Source organism: Scatophagus argus, chromosome 17, assembly GCF_020382885.2.
Source record: "Scatophagus argus isolate fScaArg1 chromosome 17, fScaArg1.pri, whole genome shotgun sequence".
NCBI lineage: Eukaryota > Metazoa > Chordata > Actinopteri > Scatophagidae > Scatophagus > Scatophagus argus.
In genome coordinates this window covers 1877583-1898332 of record NC_058509.1, presented here as the reverse complement: position 1 = coordinate 1898332, position 20750 = coordinate 1877583, and the positions used below count along the sequence as shown (strand labels likewise).

Here is a 20750-nt window from a genome sequence, read left to right as displayed (position 1 = left end):
TGAAACGTCAGCGAGAGGATTCTTTCAGTGACAACATTTGGTTTGTTTGTTCGAGGCAGTTCGGCCTCATTGGTGCACAGGAGGAGATGCCAGAAGCTGGGCCAGTCTTCCTGCGGAGTCCCAGCATTCATCTTAATTGATATTTGACCTGTCACTGAGCCCTGCAGTGAGTCTCGGGCTGTGCTGCCATCAATCTGCTGAGGCCTCTGACAGGCAGCGTACATTTAAACTGCCTTTAAAGATCTGCTCTGCATGTTTTAGCAGACATATAAATCGCATGCTAAGTTCACACATCGCACTTTTGCGAGTTGACTGGTGGACCAGGATGGGCTTCCAGGCCCTCGTGTCAGATCACACTCATAGACCCACAACTGAAAACTAGATTTTCAAAAGAAAAACATTTTTGGACCTTATATCACCTTCACCGACTCAGAGCAGATGCTCAGCGGTTTGACGCGGCCTTTTACCTTCATATCCATTCAGGCTAAACTACAGAGGCTGCTGGCCCGGTTGGCTTCCCAGACGGCTTCATCTGAAGAACGTGGCCTGAAACAGAAGTCTGCAAACCGGCGGGTGAAATCGGTGCCGTCGTCAACTGTTTATTGTATAGTGTCTGGTCGCCTGTCAGTGTCGCTGCATCCCGTTTTCCCTGTCTAGGTGCTGTAACTTCCCTGGAAGCACAGGAAGCACCTGATGATGATGATGATGATGGTGGTGGTGGCCTCTGGAGGCAGAAATGTCATGCTGTGCCTCTGAGGTTAGAATTAGCTTACGTCTGGCATTAAGGGCTGGTTGGACTGCAAGTCTGCAGTAAATGTATGTACATACATAAGAGAACACCAAGAAGAGTCAGTTTCCCAGAATATATATATTTTACACACAAACAAAGCTACATTCATACAAACATACATACATACTACACATACATACAGTCTTACATTCATACAAATACATGTCAGTTTATTTGATTTTGTCATTTGTTATAAAAAGCAATTTGATATTACTTTGTATACTGTGTTATACTGTTAGGGCTAGGTCACTGTTAAAAAGCATGCACGTTCTTTTGGTTGTGTCCAGATCACATGTTTGCAAATGACTCCAAGTGTGTGCCACAGCTCAGTGTAGGGAGTATCAGGTTGGACCGGGTTTACCTCGTCAGAACCTCTGAGCTCAGGGCTCAGACGAGCTCTCAGTCGAAGCGAAATATAACAGTTTTCAGTCAGACGCCGCTAAAAGCAGCTTGAACCGACCACTCAGAATTATTTGCAAATACTGTTTGACCCATGTGTCCTTGTGTCCATGTTTGTGTCCATGTATTGCACTGAATTGTTCACTTGGTCCTTGTCTTCTCTCGTCTTCTTGTCCAACCGTCTTCTTATTCACATCTATCTGTTAGCATACTGTTCAGCTGTTAGTCCTGGTTCTTTGGTCCGATTGGTCCAAACTCATCCTCATGCAGCTTGTTTCAGCAGTCACTGAATTGTCTGACTTCTGTGTGTCCGTTGTCACATAACGTCATATTCCACATCTGCCGCAGTAACTTGGTTTCTCTGAATTATTAATATTGGGGAGGGGGTTGGGGTTTGGGATAGAATAGCTTGATTGATTATTGAAGTATTTATTTCCTGTTTTTGTCGAGTTTTTTTTTCCTGGCCCTATGATTTAGGTGGTTGCAACCACAACAATGGAGCCCTCCTCCGCCTCTTCGTCCTTTTCCAGCAGCTGGACGACACAGGGCGTGACGTCAAACGGTATCCTCTCAGCCACGGCTTCGGCCGTCTGTGCCGGCAGTCCTGGGCTTGAGCCTCTGGTGGACGGGACCTCCTCCCTCAGCGGGGACGGGGTCAAGGAGCACGGCTCCGGCTCCAAGGTTAATGTTATCTCTTCTACCTGTAATGACGGGAAATGAAGTGCTTAAAGGACAGTGTGGAGCTCTCATCTAATGCATCAGCTTTTAGGATTACAGCAGAGAGCAAACAGCTGAAAGACAACTTGGTGTTTGGTAATTTGTGTTTTGAGCTAAGAAGTTAACTCACCTTTGTCAGCTCCTCCTCTTCCTCTTCATGCTGCTCAGGGATGTCTTCAGACTCGGGCTCTGGCTCCTCTCCGACCGTCTCCACCACACCTCCAACCATTTCAGCCATCTGTCCGCTCAGCTGCCCGACAGTCTCCACCTGAAACCAGTTAGGTTTCCTGATTTAGTTGCTTGTCGGAAACTGGAAGATGATTCAAGAGGCCACGTGAGTTTGATTACAGACTGACATCATTTTCAATTCACGTCACAGTCACAGGAAGAAAGAAACAGACAAAGAAGACAGGGAGGAAAGAAGAAAGGTGGACAAGCAGAAAATGAGCTCCCCTGTCCCCACCACAGTTTGGTTTGCCTGTGCAGGACATCAGAGACAGAAGACAGATACTTAGGTAGGTACAACAGACAGAGATGCTGAATCCAAATGCTTTGAGTTGTAAACTTGCGGACTTTACAGCATGCTATTCTGAAGACCGGCGGGTTTAAGGTCGTTCGTTGTCACAATTCATCAGGTCCACTACAGGCTGTCATGCAGACTTTTGGCAGTGCCCCATGCAGGTTTCCAGCCTGTCTCCTACCTTGCCGACTTGCCTGGCAGTTTTCTCCCATCATTCACTGCACTACAGATGTGAGATAAATATGCCCTGCTGATATAAACAAAGCCAGATCCAGAACACAAAAAACAGATTAGCCAAGATGGATATTCAGACATGATGGAAAAAGACCAAAGAGGCTTTTCCTGTGCAGAATATTAACATCAGCTCGATCACCCTTGAAGAAAGGTGCCTGAGAAACAGGAACAAAGAAGATAAACCTTAGCTTCCTGCATTAAAATGCACAATAAGACGTGGTGTAATTGTTATCTTGTCTCCCTCGTTCTGTGACAGTAACTAGCTGGACATGCTACCCCTGTACCTTTACTGACTCTCATAGCTATTGTGTCAGAATATATTAAACTGTCATCAAGTCCGCAAAGTCTGTAATCTGACCATTTGGATTCAGCAGGCGAGTGCCTACGTGGTGTGCCTCGACCTGCGCCGCTCCCCACAGGTCGGCTAGGCGGGGGTGGGTGGGAGGACCCAGACTGTGGATGGTGCTGTTGGGAGTGGCTTGAAGGGAATGGGAGGCACTATGTGGCCTGTGCTCCATGGCCTGCAGTCAGGTAGGAAAGGAAAGGAAAGGAAATTAATGAGGGTTTATTTAAAATAAGCTTAAAGGGACAGTTCACCCCAAAATCAAAAAAACATCGAGATTGTTTTGGTGTGAGTTGCACAGTTTTGAAGATATCAGCTGTATGTATTTTGGAGTGAACTGTCTGCTGTGTGTACTTTGAAATAGTTGATCCAATTGTTGATCTTTACTGGTGACTCAGCAGTGATTTACTCACGCTCCTTCATTTTTGAAACATGCTTTTTCTTTGAAACAAAAATTTTGGCACCTACTAAACATTTAAAACCCGCTAAAGCCTCTCAGCTGCTGCCGTTTTCTGCTGCTCAGTAATGGATAACAATGCTGTTGTGATATACTGCATCACCACACGTCATGCCACAACAATTGACAAAGCTGTTTTACTCTTTCAGCATTTAGCAGCGTTTGACAGCAACTTTTGTCGGTTTTTTCACTTCCTTCTCATCACTCCTAGTAGTCTGTTTCTGCTTTTAATCCACCTTTAACTTGTGAGTCAGGGACGGTGCTGGCAATGTCTCGGGCTCTTATGCATTGACTGATGCTCAGAAAATCGACTGACTGACTGAAAAGTTTCATTATGAATGTAATGTAATATATTCAGTTGTCTCCTCCACGAGGGAAACCATATAATACACACAGTAAAGCTAACAAGCTCATTTCCATTGTGGTCTTGGATCAGCAGTCCCTGACCTTTTCAAGTTATTATTTCATAACCCTCAGTTATTTAATGAGCTCTTAGATGGACCAATGCAAAAGCAGCCAGCAAAGCTGAAAAAGTCTTCGGGTGTCACAGTTCATCATGACTCACTTTGTTTGCTGAAAACCTTCCAGCAGCCCGAGAGCTGGGAGGCAGCGGCTGACTTAGACCACATCCAGTCTAGGTTCTGGTGCAGAAAACAAGACATTCCTGCAGCACTTCAGCTGCACTGCAGTGCGTTCAGCTCTAACATGATGTTCTCTAGGTTCACCATCTCAATTTAGCATGCTGATATATTACAGCTGAGACTGAAGGGAACATCATTCATTTTTAAAGTATATGATACTGGACAAATTTAAGTTTAACATCAGTAACATTCTGAGTGTCCAGTGTACCAAATTTCATGGGGTTTGTTGTTGAGACATTTAAGTGAAAAACTCAAATGTCACATCTCACGGTGACACTGGGGTGAAAAGTCGGGTTCATCAAAGTCATCGTTAGCTTTTAAGAAACATGCACATCTGCAAAATTTCATGCCATGATATTCAGATGAACTTTGACCAGCTGGTGGAGCTGGTCAAAAGTCAGGAGCTCACCGAACTTACTGGGATTAATCCAGCCTGGGCACAGACCAAAATTCCTTTAGATGCAGTTAGATTAACCTGCAGCCAATCGGCGACACATACGACTGCTTGATCCGATTTTCAAACAGGCAAAAAGTCATCTGTCAGTAATTATTGAGGAACTCAATTCTGATTCAAAGTGGTGAACTGGCTGACCTAAAGACAATAAATACATCCACCGTGCAACATTAGTTTTATTGCATCATGAAAATTACTTTTAAAAACAAAATTTTAAAAGAGGGCTGGTGCTGGAGCAAGACTGAAACATGACATGTACTGTGCAGTGGCAGGACTGATAACCTGGGACTGTTCATCCAGTGTGAATGTCTTGGTCACATTTAAATTCCCAGCTGTTATTGTCACTCATGAATGAAGTGTCTCAGCAGTACTGACCTGTTGTTGTTGGTACTGCAGAAGCTGTTGCTGCTGGTAGTGGTGAAGGTGTTGGAGCTGTTGGAGCTGGTTGTGCTGCTGCAGGGTGAGATGAGCCTGGTGCTGCTGAAGGTAACTGCCTACCGTCCCCTCGTACCCCTCACCAGGTGTACCCCCGGCGCCGCTGCTGCCACCTGGAGCAACCACAAAACACTTCACCACGGAGCCTCGCGCCCAGAGACACAGTCGAACATTTGGACAGAGTGCAACCCTCACCGGCAGCCATGATGTAGGAGCCTGCAGCAGGGGAGGCCACGCCCGAGGGCTGGCTGGTGATTGGGTCCCAGGCGTCGGAGGACGACAGGCAGTACAGGCCCTGTGAGACGTATGTGTGAGGCCAGACATCCGCAGAGGAGTGATGGAGCACCTGGTCTGTAGGAGAAGGTGGACAGGTGGGAGGAGTGAGACACAGGAGACGGCATAAGAGGAAAAGAGAGGACGATGCAGAAGAGGGAAGGATGAAAATTTGATTTTAGCAACGATTTCCTTCAATTTTTTAACGTCACTATTGAACCTTGAAGAGCTGTGTGGTGGCAATAAGAGGGTACAGTTAAGTTCTGCTGTAAAGATTTAAACTGTAGAGGCTGGTTAAAGACAAAGACAGTTATGTTTCTCTGCTTTAGTGAGAGTCGGGGATTCAAAATTGGCGTGTTTTTAGAGGACACATGATAAAAGTCTCGGGCCTCAGCATCTGCCCAAATCAAAAGGTTTGAGCAGATAGTTTTACTTTGAAAAAATGGAGAAAAATAAACTGGAATGGAGTCATTAGCAGCAGAGTTTAGAAGGTCCTATAAAGCCACACACAGGGATAAACCTGACTTCATCCAGTAGCAACAAAATGTAATAGCTTTAATAGGAGAATGATTAGCCTGTCTGCAGCAGTGCTGAACACTCAGACTGTGGAGGAGAAACATCCCCTCAGACCCAACGCTGATATTAAGTAGCTTTTTAATCGTTTCTGAGTGTGTGTGTGTGTGTGAGTGTTGCATGCTAGATAAAGCACAGAGCAGAGTCCATATGGTGTTGTTAATGAGAGCAGGGCTAAGTCCTTGCGCTAACCTACAGGGTCCCTCAGGGTTTAGACAGCACTCTGCTTTGCTAAACACCAGCAAGAACTAAAGCAGAAAGTGTTTACAGTGTGCACAAGTGAAAGCAGCACACGAGTCCGCATTTCTGTTGAGATTTTTCTAATTATTTTAACAGCCACAAAAAGACACAGAAATTGTTGCTGCGAGGTCAGGCGGGGTTTCCTAGTCTTGCATGAGCAAATTGCCCTCTTCCCTTCTTTTCTCTCTGTTTTTATCATCCTGTGTGGAACTAAACTAAGCAGACATTTTACCACCTGAGGCTCAAACCACAAATCAGCATATGAGTTTCTTTCCCCAAACTGTTTTTGTTTTATTCAACCAAGTGTTAAGCGTAATCATCTTTTAACTTCACATTTTCATGCACTTTTCCTCGTTTGAACACAACTTGTCTTCTAGATTTGGGGTAAATTCTCTTACTCAGGCGCTCATGAGACCACGTCACAGTGTGCTCTGATATTTCAAAAATGACAGGCTGTCGTCTGGATTTGTCATTTGGACGTTTTTGAGTAAGTGCCCAGTAGCAGTGAAAGGCAGAAATGTGCAGCTGTGTGCCTGCCCTCCAAACGTCCTTTACAGCTGGTTGGCAGAATAACTGACGTGGCTGTTTTTACTTTCCAGCAGGGCTCTGATTTTCCCAAACTGTGCATACATGCGTCAATAGAGAGCACAAGACCAGATTTTTGAATTCCTTCTGCATCGTGTAATGCAAGCTAAAAGCTCAAATATTCCTTCCAAATACTGCGGCGGTTTCACGCTGAAACCACGGCGAGCTTTACCCCTACAGTCCTGCCTTGTGGCCACTTGCAGTGCAGAAATGTTTTAAAGTGCAGCACCTCTGCTGGTGATGCTCTCCTGGTTGACCTCACTGAGGTGAGCGACGCTGCCGTGGTTGGAGCCGGCTCCCATGCTCTCCCCGTCCATCGAGTTCCAGCCGAACAGAGTCGCCTCAGAAATCGCAAACTGCTGCATGATGCCTAAAGGGGGGAGTGAGAGCAGAGTAGCGTCGGTCGTAGCTGAGGTGCAGCATGTGGAAGATCTTTTAACTCACTGAAACACCGTTAGAGATGCGCAAAACGAGCCCCGGTCCCTGCTTTGCTAACACATACAGAAGTTAATTAGTGATGAAAACAAACCAAGGATAACAGAAGTCATTAGCTAGACGGATCAGACGGACCAGAACCAATTAGGTTATCCAAACTTGAGTGAATAGAAATGGTGCACCTGTGAATAGCAAAAAATTAATATTCAAGAAAAAGATGCCAGTGTGATCAACCTTTGTTATGCAAATCAGACATGGTTTCAGACCATACAGGTTGGTGTCAAAAACAGAGCTGGTCTCAACATGACTTGGTCTCCAGTTGGCTCTCTGTGTGCTGCTGCACATGTTCATGTACACGTTCACTTCCCAGACGTATCCTCACCTGCAGCAAAGCGAGCCTCCTTCTCGCCATCACTGAGGTCGCTGTAAGCGTCGTTCTCCATCCTCCTCTCCTTTTCCCTCTGCAGGTTGGTATGCCCCGCGCCCCCCATTGGGCCTGCAGATGGTTTGCCCCAGCTTTGCCATTCGATCATGTGAGCAACACGACCCTGGGCCATGGCGGTGGGCTTGGTCACTTTGTCCTTCATGGACCGAGTTACACCTACAACAGGTGAGGGGGGAGCAAGAGGGCACACACACACACACACACACACACACACTGTCAAAATTATTTGTGGCCTGTGCAGTTGAAGACGCCTCCAGCTGAGGCTCAGGGGGAAGTAGAATGGTAATGAGCAACTGTGTGATGTTGTCTGAAAGCTGTTTAATGCATGAAACTGTAATAACTAATGCCAATGGGGTCATAAGTGTGTGGTATGGATGGTGTTCAGGGTGGTCATGAAAACATGGCAACGACCTTGCACCTACTTTGCACTTAAAATTTTAAAATTTGCATTTTCAGATTTTAGATTTAATGCTAACATTTCCCTTCCTTGTAGAATTTCTCATCCAAAGTAGGTTGTTTGAGCACAGTTTTTCTTTTTTAACATCAATCTGCTCCATATCCACACTTTCACACCTGATTGCAGCAGTTGGGGGTTAAACGCTGTGCTCAAGAGCAAAACAGTCAATATTTATCTGTCTGTGGGACGAACAAATCAAAGATCAAAATTTAGTATAGATTGTATTGAATGTTGACACCTTGTTCCGTCATATCTGAGAGGAGGCAGACATCTCTACAGCTCATATCTCGAACACTATGCCGCTCACACCAGAACTCCCTAATCTAAAAAGATCTATCTTTGATTCTGGGGTGAACTGTCCCTTTAACAAAACCACTGCTGCTTTCAAACCCGCCTCTGAATATCTACCTGTCGCATCTATCTTCATCGAAACCTTTGAAATTTGCCACTTTTCAGTCATTGCTTGCATGCCAACCATCAAAATAACAGTCAGCACTCGCCGTCTGTTCATATCAATCAGATCATTATGTGCCGTTTTAGATGATAATGATGTGACTGATGTGAATGAGCAGAGAGTGGTGTCGAGCACCAGTCAGACCAGCGTCACTCAGGTGAACACCAAGAGCAACGAGAGGCTCTGCTTCTCCAACAGTCACAGATTTCATCTTTTTTGTCTTTTTGAGGTCAGCATGTCAAGCTCTTTGGGGTCTAATTAATAATTCTGGAGAAATCGAATAAATTAACCGGTGAATCTGCCACCGACTAAATCGTTATGACGTTGGCTAACCATCGTGACAAATTGCAGAGCGTTTGCCTTTGTGCTCCTCCGAGTTTGTTGAACTGAACTGAAGAGGACAAGGATGACGGCTGAAGCGCTGACAAACCCATATTAATAATTAAAGCCATTACTCATCTCCTGGTAAACAGAATAAATGAGATTCATTAGACTTTGAGTAATTAAAAACGTGTTACAGAGACTGAGAGAGGCAGAGCAAAGTAATCCTTGGGTGTAAACAACGTAGAGAAGGGTCCACTGGCAAATCTCTGCCCAATTAAGATGCAAATACAGGCTTCAAACTGGGGACATATACACTGAGTCAAAAGATTGCAGAGAGGAATGATCGGTAAAAAAATTAAATTAAAATCAAACAGGCATGAATAAACAGAGACAGAGCTTTTGGAAATTGCTCCTCCCGGTCCAGGGGGCGAGTTACGGGCTGAGTTATAAATAGAAACAGTTTTTCCCCTTAGACAAAGAGAGCCAATCTCATTTGAAAATCAAACACTCCCTGCAGAGTCTAATTGGGGATGGAAATAGGAATGGAAAGAATGGGGGTGAGGGATGAGGGGTGAGAGATGAGGGAGGGTGTTGGGCTCTTGGCTATTCAGAGGCTTATAAAATAATGCTATACACCATTAAGTGATACCAACAGATTTATTTAAAGTGCACCAGACGACCACAACAACAACGACAAAAACAAAAGACAAATACAGCACATGTTTTACACAAACACTGAGGCGCTGCACTACGAAACACGACGAAGCACAGAGTTTGAAGCGCAGGAAGCACAGAAGAGGCACCGGCCACGTGAAGTCACGACACTGCACAAAAGAGTCACTACTTCACAGATACTTGGCCACACCGCCGCCAGCACTGCCACGTTACAAATACACTACATTTCCCAACACGCCTGTGGAGATGCTTCAGTAAAGTAAAGTAAGTAATCTGACTTACTTTAGTCTCTTTGAAATCAAACGTCTGATTGGATTTCCATCAATGACTCTGCGAAATGTGACTGTCATTGACGTCTGCTGTTGATATCAATGGAAGAGAAGGGAAAGTAGGGAGTGATATAGGAAAGGGGCACCCACAGGGGCGGCCATGTTGGTTCCAAGCTCCTCCTCCTCCTCCTCCTCCTCCTCCTCTTCCTCTGCTCTAGAGTCAAGTTGTCTGTTGAGGCAAAGTTTGATTAACAAAAGTCTGCCACTTGTGGCAGAGGTGAAAAGATAATTCCTGTTTTTTTTCCTGTGTGTCAGATGATTCTTTGGCCTGCAAGCAGCGTGGAAACCAAGCGTGAATAGAAGCTTTTTACTGAGCTGCTCTGCATGCAGATTGATAAAGTTGAACTGACTGAGTTAAACCACTACTAGCAGCATTGGCGCTTTACAGCCAAAAAAAAAAAAAAATAACAGAATAGCCATACTTTTGGATCTTAGCTTTCTGTCAGCTTTGTTTAATTAGCTTGTCTCTATAGCAACAGACGGGCCTTATGACCAAGCTAACTTAGCTTGGTTTTGGCTCAGAGCTGTAGATATTAGCATTAGCCTTGCTTTGCTTATCACAACAGTATAAGAACTTGACAATCGGGTGTGTCGCTTTGGTCACCAGTAGCTGTGTTTGCATTTACTGACAAGCAAATTTGAAACAAACTTCTGAAAAGCTGCAAAAAAGGTGAAAAAAGAAAATGCAAGTTAGCAACATTTCCGTCAAAAGGTTTTCTAGTGAACATTACACATGGCTGTAATGAACACACCTCCACTTGTGTAGGACAAGTGGAGGTTGCAAACAAGAAACAAAACCGCTTGTTTGCCACTTTTGCTCTATTTCATTTCCTGTCAAAGTAGAACAAGTGATTTGTTTGCCCAGCAACAGCCATACAGACCTCAACATTATGAAGCTAAAGCTAAATGAACGGAAACAATCAGTTTAAATTAATGTCATTTAAATTGCATTTCATTTTTGGTTTGTTTGTCTGCCCCGTTCACTGTCATTTATATTGTAGCAGCTCTAGCAGGTTCTGTCTGGTGATTACCATGAAACCAAACCACACAATGATCATTGACCAAATAACCATCTGAACATCACATGAAAAGAAACCAAAATTTATCTTTTACTCTCCAGGGAAAGGAAGTTCAAGCCCTGTCAGACCTCAACAGCAACTTGACCCTCGACCCTCTGCGGAGCTTGTGGAGGCAACATGGGGGCTGTTTTACCATCTATCAGCACAGACACACACCTGACACACCTGACAGAGAGGACTTAGCCAGGGCACCGATCCCGTAGGAGTTGGCGGACTTCCTCTTGAGACGAGGCAGAATGGAAGTAGTGTCCTCCATGGACAACTAAAGAGAGAGGGGGGAGGAAGGTGAGGTGTGGACGAGAGAATGCGAGAGGAGGGAGGGTGCAGAGAAACGACAAAAAGAGAGAATGTGACCGGAAAGAAATGAGAATAGATGAGAGAGAAAAGTAAATGCAAGAAAGAAAATGGAATGAAAGAAATTGAGGTGAAGAGAGCAGGTGATTGAAGATTCAGAAAACAGATTGAGGGAGAGAAGAAGAAGAGAAAAGAGGTGGCAATAGAGGGAATAAGAAAGGAGGGTTAATTGTTTGGACACCTTGTAAATGTCTTACAGGATCATCGATTAAGAATCACAGATATACCGCGGCTGAAAGGAAAAATGGATCCTTAAGTGGCGATTGAAAAGAAATTTGAATGGACAGCAGAGAGTCTTTGGTGAGCGAAGCAGCAGGTAGTTGGCACAAAATCATCATGAAAAACTTGATGATATGGAACAGTTATTGATGACTGCAGTGTTTTCAGTGGTAAACTGTGAACGTGCTTGCATACAGTGCAGTCAATAGATGGCTAAATAGTGGAACCAGCAGCTAAGAGGCTTATTATTAATGAGAAAAAGTGTTTCATCTTCAGGGTGCAGACTTTGGTGAAAACCTGAGCTCTCTGGTTTGACAGTGTCACTCGGCTTTCCTACCATTTCTGGTCCTGGTGAGGCTCACTTCTTGGTTATTTCTACCCTTTGAATGGGAAAAGTAAGAAGCTCATCAGACACATGCAGCAAAATGAAGCGGAAGTGAACCCTCTCAGGCATCATCGGGTCATAAATCCTGTGATGTAACTGTGAGGTATTCAAGGTCAAAGTGACTCACTCAGCATATTCTGCGTGGATCGGTGTCGGAGGATTTAAGAAACTCTTTTAAAGCCAGACAGATGAGACTCAGGGTTGTAGATTCTCCACTGCTCACTACGCTCGGGTGTACAACACACCAACCTGAAATTACTCATGCACGTGTGCCAGTGCTCAGGGCAAACCAACCAGCAAACTAATGAACACAGCCCGGATCTTAATGAGGTCCTCCCAACAGCTAATTAACAGCGGGAGGTAGTGGGGAAAACATGTGGACACCCGGGGATTGTGGGATACATGTGATGAAATATTTGAAGTCAAATTGTGTTAATTACTGTATTAGGAGTATAATCCAGATGTTATCTAGTCTGCCCCGTGCATGACACAGTAACATTACATTACATTACATTTTAGCGACCCTGGCTTTGTCTTCCATTAGTTTTTCATCTTCACTGGAGCATGTTGTAAACACGGGAATTTGAACAAACAAAATAATATATTTCTCAAATTCCCTTTGTGCCTTCCGGTGTTGAACAGTAACAATAAAGTGTAAAGCAACAGAGCTCTGGAGAAATGTGAACATTTAGTGCAGCAGCTTTGTGGACTCGGCAGACCTGTTTGCTCCTGTTACCTTCGTGAATAAAAAAAATATTGCATCTCAATTTTTAAAGCAGCTTTAGTAAAGATTTTTTAATGTTGTCATTAAAGGTGCAATGAGTAAAAAGAGTAGCTGATAACTGCTGCTAACTGTGGTTAGCAGTTAGCTCACTTAGCTGCGCAGCAGGCGGTCCGATTAGCTGACTCTTCTTAACCGTCTTTACGCTGCCTGCCCAGCACCACACAGCAGACAGGCAAAGTAAGTGACTGGCTGGTGAACAAAGCAGAATATTTAGGCGTTTGTGGAGAGCAGACCAGAGCTGAACGGATACTGAATACCAGACTTTGATTCGTCAGGTTTGTCTCCAATGGGCCCATAGTTCCTCCACGTAAAGAATGAGAGGCTGCCGGATAAAACCTTTCACCTAAACTAACACGCAAACTCAGTCCACCCGGCTGGAAAAACAAAGCACAGGTAGAAGAATTCGACCTCAAAGACAAACAGCGGTCCCTTTAGGTCAGCAAGGTGTTTCTCTGGGGGGAAAAGTACATTTCTCCTGAGCCCTGTTGCTTGAAACGGAAGTGTCCCTGTTGGAGATAAGTTGAGTCAACAAAATTCACATCACGCTGAATGCACAGAGACAGCTGGGAAGTGATGCACTTCAAAAATGCAAGGCTTCCAGTAAAAATGGTGACTTGTACGAAGGCTTCGGCTGTGGGCGAGATAAGCTTATTACAGCCTGTTATCTGTGACTCTGTGTTTATACGAAGCTTGCAGTACAGTAGATTAGCAGAGGGCCGAGAGAGGAGACGCATGGAGGGAGAGTTTATGGGGAAAACGAGCAAAAGTGGGGGGATAAGAGAGAGAGAGGGAGTGGGAGAGAGAGATAAGAGAGAGAGAGGCAAGAGGGATAAACAAGAAGGATGTCAACTTAAGGACTCAAAACCCAAACTCAGGTGGTGTGCGAGTGATGTAGGGGGAAATGACAAGCCAAGGAGATTTAAACAAGGACACTTACATTGATTCCTTCCCAGGAAAACTCGGCACGGCCATGCTGGGGGAGGGGGGGAGGGGGGGAGGGAGTGCAGGTACAGCAAAGGTGGGAAGAGAAGAGGGAGATTTGAAAGAGTGAAGAGGAGTTTTGGGACACAGAAACTTAAGACTTGGTCCTGGACTACAGTATTTTTTGGATGTTTTCTGTGTAGAGCTTAAACCTTTCAGATTCAGATTTGAAGGTGATAACGTGCAGCTGAGTCTTAAACAGACATAAAGTGGAAGTGAATCGTAGGTTTGAATAAACCTTCAGACACTTGCGAGTGTTTGACACTGAACCTTGTTAAGTTTCAGGTTCACCTTGAAGCTCTGTAATCCGTCGTAGTGCAAACAGTAGTAACAGCTGATTGGAGCAGGCAGCGACACGTAGATACGAGTGCGATGAGAGCTCCAGAGTGTGCATGTAAACCTACAAAACGGTGGCCTAAAGCTAACAGCGGACAGGTTTAATCGGCTCAGGAAACGACAACACGACAGTCAGAAGCTTTTGGAGCAGGAGGTTCAATCCATCAAACTTTTGAAATCACAGTGCTTTACGAGTGAGATGTATGATGTAAGAAATGGATCCAGACACTCACACACGCCAAAAAACGGTAATAAAAGATCAAAAATAATGATGATGGTGAATAAAATCAGTGTAAATAACAAAACCCTGTATGACAGCCAGACTGAGCGGTTGTGTTATTGTGTGCAGTTCAGCTGCTCCGTCTCTTTGTCCATCTACACAACGTTAAGGTAACCGTGGATACCATTCAGCAGTGACCCTGTGGGCAACAGCAAATCTGATAGGACGCCATTTATTTGTCCTCACACACACACACACACACACTCACAGGCAAGCATGCATATTCATCGTACTGTACAAAGACAGGAGAAGGCAAACGTTTGGAAACGTTGGATGCTGCAGAGAATTTAAATACACTCATGTCAGAATGATTTACTTTTATATTCTTATTTTTTTTCAACATCGGTGTCACTGTGGCCCAGAGAGTTTCTCCACTGGCACTTTGAGCTTGTTATCGTACTCGTACCGTTCAAAGCTGCAGATCACAGACCGCATGAGAGGTGAAACGGAAACATTTCTTCAACTTTATGTCAAAGTAAAGGCCAAACTTTTATCTCCCGTCCTCACAAAGCTGCTGCTGCTGCTGCTGAATTGGTTCTGGCAGGTTTTAAAAACATCCCAGAGTTTATTTTATCGTCCCATGAAAAGTAAGTAACATTTGCCCGTGCAGGACAGTCTGTCTCTCTGGACGTTGGCTTTATTATTGAGATAAGATGATTATTTTATGTGGTGCATTTACATTGATTCATATGTTAGCAGGACACCATGCCAGATGCCCTTAAAGATGGAGTCCTGTTTATTGGAGTGGATCGTTAAGTGGATCATTTTAGTAAGGAAAAGAGTCTTCATCTGGCTGGTTAGGAATAAAAACAAAATGTGGTTTTACACTGACGACATACACTCGTCTGTGTCAGCGCGTCTTGTCTCTGCTTCAGCTGTGGATGCTTTAAGAGACTGTAGAAGAACTCGAGGCTTCATCCAGGTGTCCTGTAACTGAGATCAGCAGTCTGCACATTTAACCGACCTGGACAAAGCCACACTAATGCTAGTGATTTTGGTTTTCCAGAGCATCGCTGGCTCTCGTCATTCTGATGTCTTGATTTGTTTCTGTGAGCACAGAAGTGACTGCCGCCAACAGCAGTAACAAATTCATTTCAGAAATATTGAATGAACAGCATGTTTCTGCCATATTGTAACCTTAATTGTGATGTCAGATGAATAAGAAGTGGATTTTACAGAATAATCTGAGCTTGTGTGGCTTTAAAGGAGCTTCACTCCTTTGTGTTTGTGCTTGGAAAGAGGCATTACAGATAAGACAGCAAAGAGAAAAAGTGCAGTGGAAGAGGCCATAATTACTCCTCAGATCGGCCATGGACTTAAGGTCATCTGTGGACACAAACCAGATAATAAAAATGCTAATACATTAATAAAATAGCTGGTGGAAGATGGACAGCGTCACAAGAGCGCGGTGTACCAGAGGTGATAAAAAATTAAGATGGAGCTCAGCCTCTGTCTTTGTATTTATTCATGCCTTAATCAGCAGCTGGCGGGCTCACAGACTATAGCGAGAATATCTACATGAATGAGTGTGAATTTGGATTCGGTTTAAGGCCCTATTACCCTGATTAAAATTTTCATCTGGTGTCAAATGCAGGGAACGGTTAGCAAATTGAAACCACGGGCAAAGCCGAAATTGAAAGCCAGAATTAATTCTGTCTTCCTGCGGGCCCCTTTGGTTTTCTCAGACGCGTCAATGTAATATTCATGTCAGAGATGTTTATTTTTGTGACAAGTGAATGAGGAATGAGAATAATCCTCCTGTAACAAAGCAGCTCCTGAGATGGCAGAGGGATTTAGCGAAGTCAGCGGTCGCCTTGTTGGGTTTTCGCCTCAAATCCACATTAACAAGAACAGAGAAACCTGATCCACTCAGAGGCTGCAGGGACGTTCACACCTCCATCACAAGTAGACCTGAGAGAAAATGAACTCAGAAGTAACTTATTCTCGTTTAACTTCATTCATTCACCTGATGTTAATCACTAACACTTGATGTGTTAAACTCGCACCGCCGACAGACTCAACTGAACTAATTGAATAATGGTTTATTTAATCTCTAAAGCTAATGAACGTGCTGAGCGGTGAGGCTGCAACTTGGACTGAAGCAAATTAATCTTCCAACAAGTAGAATAAATCACCCAGCGATCCCAGGCAGCCGAGGAGGAATCGTCTCATTATTATTTGGAAAACATGATGTATTTGATTATTACTCATTAGCAGCAGTATATTATGTGATGCTTGTGAATTTTTTAAAATGTTAATGCATTCGGTGTGAAAGGGACTCAGCGGTGATTTATGACCTCAGCTGGGTGTCTTCTCTAACAACTCAGATTATGACGTTAGTAGAAAAGATTAGTCTAATGTCACATTTAGACACATTTTTAACAGGCTTACTTCACACATGAGCAGGCTGCGGTGCTAGCCATTAATAGGCAACCAGAATTCACAAGATTAGCCAAGAGGGTGAGACCCCTCCCCTCCGGTAATGTGAACCATGACTGTAGTGTGCTGAAATCAGTTTTATTATCAAATTTGATTAAAATACAGATAGCTCGCTCGTTCACCACCAGTCCACGCCTGTTAGCATTATTAGTTTTAATAGCCTAATAGCTAACACCGCAGCTAGCTAAGGTGTGACGTAGCTGATTTAAAATGCAGAATGTAGCCTTCAGTTCTGCTCTGTTAGGCTACATTAAGTCCAAATAATAACCAAACATTAAAACAAAGCTATAATATGATCCTTACATTTTGTTCTGCTTACTTCGCCACCCTTTGTTTTTATACAACAGCCGTGCGACGGCTAGCATCCAATCTCAATCAGTTCAATCATCAAGAATAAAAAAAGAAACCTAATAAAATGCTGGACATTTATCATCCTGAGGGAGACATGAATGTGTGGACTAAATTTCAAGGCAGTCCGTCCAGTAGCTGTCAAGACATTTCAGTATAAGAACAAAACTCCTCTGGGGACCACAAGCAGCTGAACAACTTTGACATCAGGATGTCATTTTCCTCCATTACAGAATTCAAAGATACAACACAGTGAGCCCTGAAATCCTGACATCTCACCAGCTGGCCGGTAATCATTCAGTCCTTGGTATTGATTAATCACCCTGTTATTATCATTTTGTCCTATAGAGCGGAAAACTGTGGGTTTTGCACTCTCAATTACTCAGAAAATGCAAACACAACAGGGTTCAGGGTCAGCATGTAGCCCACATAGAGAATTATTAAGTGTGTGTGCAGGACGTAGATGATTTATAACGGTGTGAGGAGGCGCAAGTGGTGTCGTTTCTGTCCTTGGACCGTGTGCTTGTGTATTATTAACACAGCTTGCGTCAGAGGTCGCAGGATTTGGATTCAGTCGCAGCCCTCAGTGTGTGAATGTTAAGCTCTCATGGTCAACTCGAGGACGAAAAACCAGGCGTCATCACCGTCTTTGTGGCGTGTGTGTGTGTGTGTGTGCTCTTATTGTGTATTCAGACAGACTGCATAAAGCACATAACAGCTGAGCTCTTCCTCGTCAATAGTGGATTTTCCTGAATCGAAGTGAGACGCGGCCGCATTGTGCAGGCTGAAACTCAAATCCTTTCGGCCACGATAACACTGACAGTCTGTCGGTAAACTGACATCCTCGGCTCCACGTTTAACTCTGTGCCCAGCTGGTCTAATCAGATCTTTATGCCCGTGGAAACCGGACCTTACGCCATTTGCCTGAAGCAGACAGTTTGCACAATAATAACCACCTTCTTCAGTCCATTCATATTTTACTACCCCACAGGGTGCTTAAGCCTATCCCAGCATGCATTGCAACCACTTTCTATTGTGGTTATTTTCTGTTCTCTTAATCATAGCGAACTATGAACTATGTAGGGGTTTTCTGTGACATGCAAGGTAAGCAGTTAATTAGCTGTGGGATCGTCATTGCTTTAAGAGCTGCTAATCTTTCAAGATTTTCATCAGTTTTAGTGGACGTTCAGTTTCAGAGCAAAATATTCATATCCTGCTGGGTAAACATTACAGTTTGGGCATGAAAGTGGAAAACAAAGGGATTGAACAGTGGGTGAAAGCAGCATCCTTCAGAAACTAATTTGAAGTCTAAAAGCCTTGATGGAGGAAAAACACTTAACGGCTGTAAATGAAGTCTTGAGTTCAGTTGCAGCTGAATCTCAGTCAGATTCGTTTGTGTTTTCCACCCTTTTAGTGGGACTCGTGTGAATTCGTTGGGCGTAAACCCTCAGAGGAGACCTGATCGCAGCGCTCAGTATTGATCAGACTTTCAGTGGAACCACAAACAGGCTGATGTTTCAGCTAATGTGCCTTTGACTGAGCCGAGTGCTGCAGGGATATCTGAGCATGATGAGCTCATACCTCTGATTCATTAGTGTAGAAAATGAGCTGTACTGAACTTTCTTTACATTTGGTCCAGACTGAAATGTTTGCTTCAGACCTTCATGAATAAATCCTTTAGACTCTGGTGATCCCCTGATTTTTAATTTGGTGCCACCAGGTTTGCATTTTGTTTATTTTTAGTGACACATTTGTGCCCCTTCAGGATGAATCATAGCAGCTTTGATGATCCTTTAACTTTTAATTTAGCACCATCACCAAGTCAAATGTTTAGTTCATTGATTTAAAACCTGCTAAACTATCTGCACACTAACAAGCTGAGCTAAGACGGTGAACATCAGCGTGATACCTTCTAAACAACACTACGTCAGCGTGGTGAGTGTGAGGTCGTTTAGCTGAAAGCACCTTTTCCTGGCTTGACTGTCGTTCTCCACTCGACTCTCGTGCTGAAGGAAAGTCGGCTGAAGTTTCTCTGTCCACAAAATATTTCTGCAGCCTCCCAAGATAACCGCGTTGCAGCATTCAGATAGACCCCCGGAGAAGCTGGAGACTCGAACCAAACCAGCTTGTGAAGGCTTAGATTAAGCCATTTTATGTGTTTGTTGACTTTAAACAAGTCCCGGATCCTTCGGTTTAGGAGGATGCTGCCACGCTGTTTTGATGAAGATGAAGAGCTGGTTTGTTTTTTCCACCAGCACAGGGGAGAGTGGATAATGACCGAATTTTAATTTTGGCACCTTAAACCGTTTTATTTCTTGTTTGTGTCTAATCCAAAGATTTCATCCCTGACCGTCAGCCTGTATTTTTTTTACCTAAGCTTTATAATATCAGTTTGCATTGCTGACTCGGTCTGTGTTTACTTTGTCACTCAGTCTGTAGTGTTTTGTTTGCCGCCCTTCCAGAGGCCCCTGATCCTCAGTCTGAATCATCTCTCTGAGCTCCTGTATTGTATTTTGTCAAATCCCTCTCTCTCTCTCTGCAGGTCTCTGAATTACGCAGACGAGTCATGTCTGCGGGAGTAAACAACTCGAGGGCTGCTGTGGGATCGCTGCTCAACAGGAACAACGCTTGATCAAAAAAATGAATTCTGTGGCCATCAAGTGCCTACCAGAAGATCTGAAACGTGCAGTATTTCAGAGTGTTTGTCACTTCTAAAACATGTCTGTTGGACAGAAAGCAATGCTTTCCACAGGGAATGTGATCTTAACCTGAAAAAGAAGCTACAGGTTGCTTCCGTCTTTCTGTTCCATTTGGAAGTGAAAAATTACACGCTAGCATGTTGGCCTCGCAGCCTTTGTGTGGGAGGAGAAACGACAACGCTGAAGAAAAGAAAGCAGCAGCAGCAGCAGGCGGTGATGGAAAAACAATAACATGAACGTCTCTCCTCGTTCTGCTGCTGCTCTTCCCACCCCCCAGGGTCTGCAGCTGAGAAGTGATACATGGCTCAGTAATAGTATGAGCCCTGGGGAAAGCAGCTCTGTGGCCTTGGTAAGAGACTATCAACACACACACACACACACACAGCCGTCACAGTGCAGGCACACACACACACACACACACACACAGGAGTACACACACAAAGGTTTGACTAATGTGAGCTTCTGAAGGCCGCCAGCATGTCTTCATATTTTTCCCCCCTTTTTTCAATTTTCTTTCCAGATGTTGAGACATGCTGAGGGAAAGTTAAGCACGTGTTTCAAAGAGGGAAGGTGCAGTTCACAGTGTGGTCAGAAAGCAATGAGACCGGGACACATTTGTTGTGCTGTGCGAGGGTAAAGGCTTGGCTTTCAGCTTAGATTTGATGCTGTTCCTGAGCAGTGAAGGAACTGCGCTCCTGTGTGTGATATTCTGCCATCCACTGTGTGCGCCTGCAGGAGGAGCTCAGCCTGACTCTGCTAACGCTGGGTTAGCGACGGGTTCGCCGTGCACATGTTGCCAAGCTGCCGCATGCAGACAGACAGCCGCTCACGCCTCACTGTGGGCGCAAACTGACGCAGGCTCAGGACAAACCCCTGACGGAAAGGCCTCTGCTGGACGCTCAGGACCTTCTCACAGTGAAAACTGAGAGCCAACCAGTTAGCATAAACCGTCTTTAACAAAGTGATCTGAGGGTTTCTACATTTGGTACAACCCTTTCCACACATGCAGTAGTACTCCTGTACTAGTCCTGGGTATTGGTACTCCATCCTTTAGCCCGGTGCCAAG

General features: G+C 44.4%; 1 protein-coding gene and 1 long non-coding RNA gene across 10 annotated transcripts in view; one reads left to right on the top strand and one right to left on the bottom strand.

The window, feature by feature from the left end:
* The first annotated feature begins 37 nt into the window (after positions 1 to 37).
* Positions 38 to 19689, top strand: LOC124074129. Of its 2 annotated transcripts, XR_006845792.1 has the most exons (8): positions 38 to 166; positions 484 to 757; positions 1667 to 1870; positions 2075 to 2421; positions 3032 to 3191; positions 4952 to 5361; positions 7564 to 7706; positions 19528 to 19689. It is a non-coding gene; the product is annotated as an uncharacterized LOC124074129 (long non-coding RNA). The 2 variants fall into 2 exon arrangements; XR_006845793.1 differs by lacking the exons at positions 38 to 166; positions 19528 to 19689 and adding an exon at positions 10901 to 11140 and having other exon boundaries at positions 393 to 757.
* The window catches only part of LOC124074126, a 35503-nt gene continuing 16304 nt past the window's right edge, over positions 1552 to 20750 (bottom strand). For 2 of the 8 annotated variants that reach the window (XM_046416697.1, XM_046416696.1), the window contains 7 exons: positions 7479 to 7697; positions 6891 to 7031; positions 5186 to 5341; positions 4931 to 5103; positions 3047 to 3181; positions 2037 to 2174; positions 1552 to 1890 (listed from right to left, as the gene is read on the bottom strand). In XM_046416697.1, coding sequence (XP_046272653.1) covers positions 1663 to 1890; positions 2037 to 2174; positions 3047 to 3181; positions 4931 to 5103; positions 5186 to 5341; positions 6891 to 7031; positions 7479 to 7683 — 1176 coding nt within the window. In that variant the 5' untranslated portion in view covers positions 7684 to 7697 and the 3' untranslated portion in view covers positions 1552 to 1662. Of the gene's footprint in view, positions 1891 to 2036; positions 2175 to 3046; positions 3182 to 4930; positions 5104 to 5185; positions 5342 to 6890; positions 7032 to 7478; positions 7698 to 9733; positions 9928 to 11015; positions 11122 to 13538; positions 13575 to 20750 lie in introns of those variants that run through there. The other 6 variants (XM_046416690.1, XM_046416692.1, XM_046416691.1 and 3 more) reach the window with 6 other exon arrangements.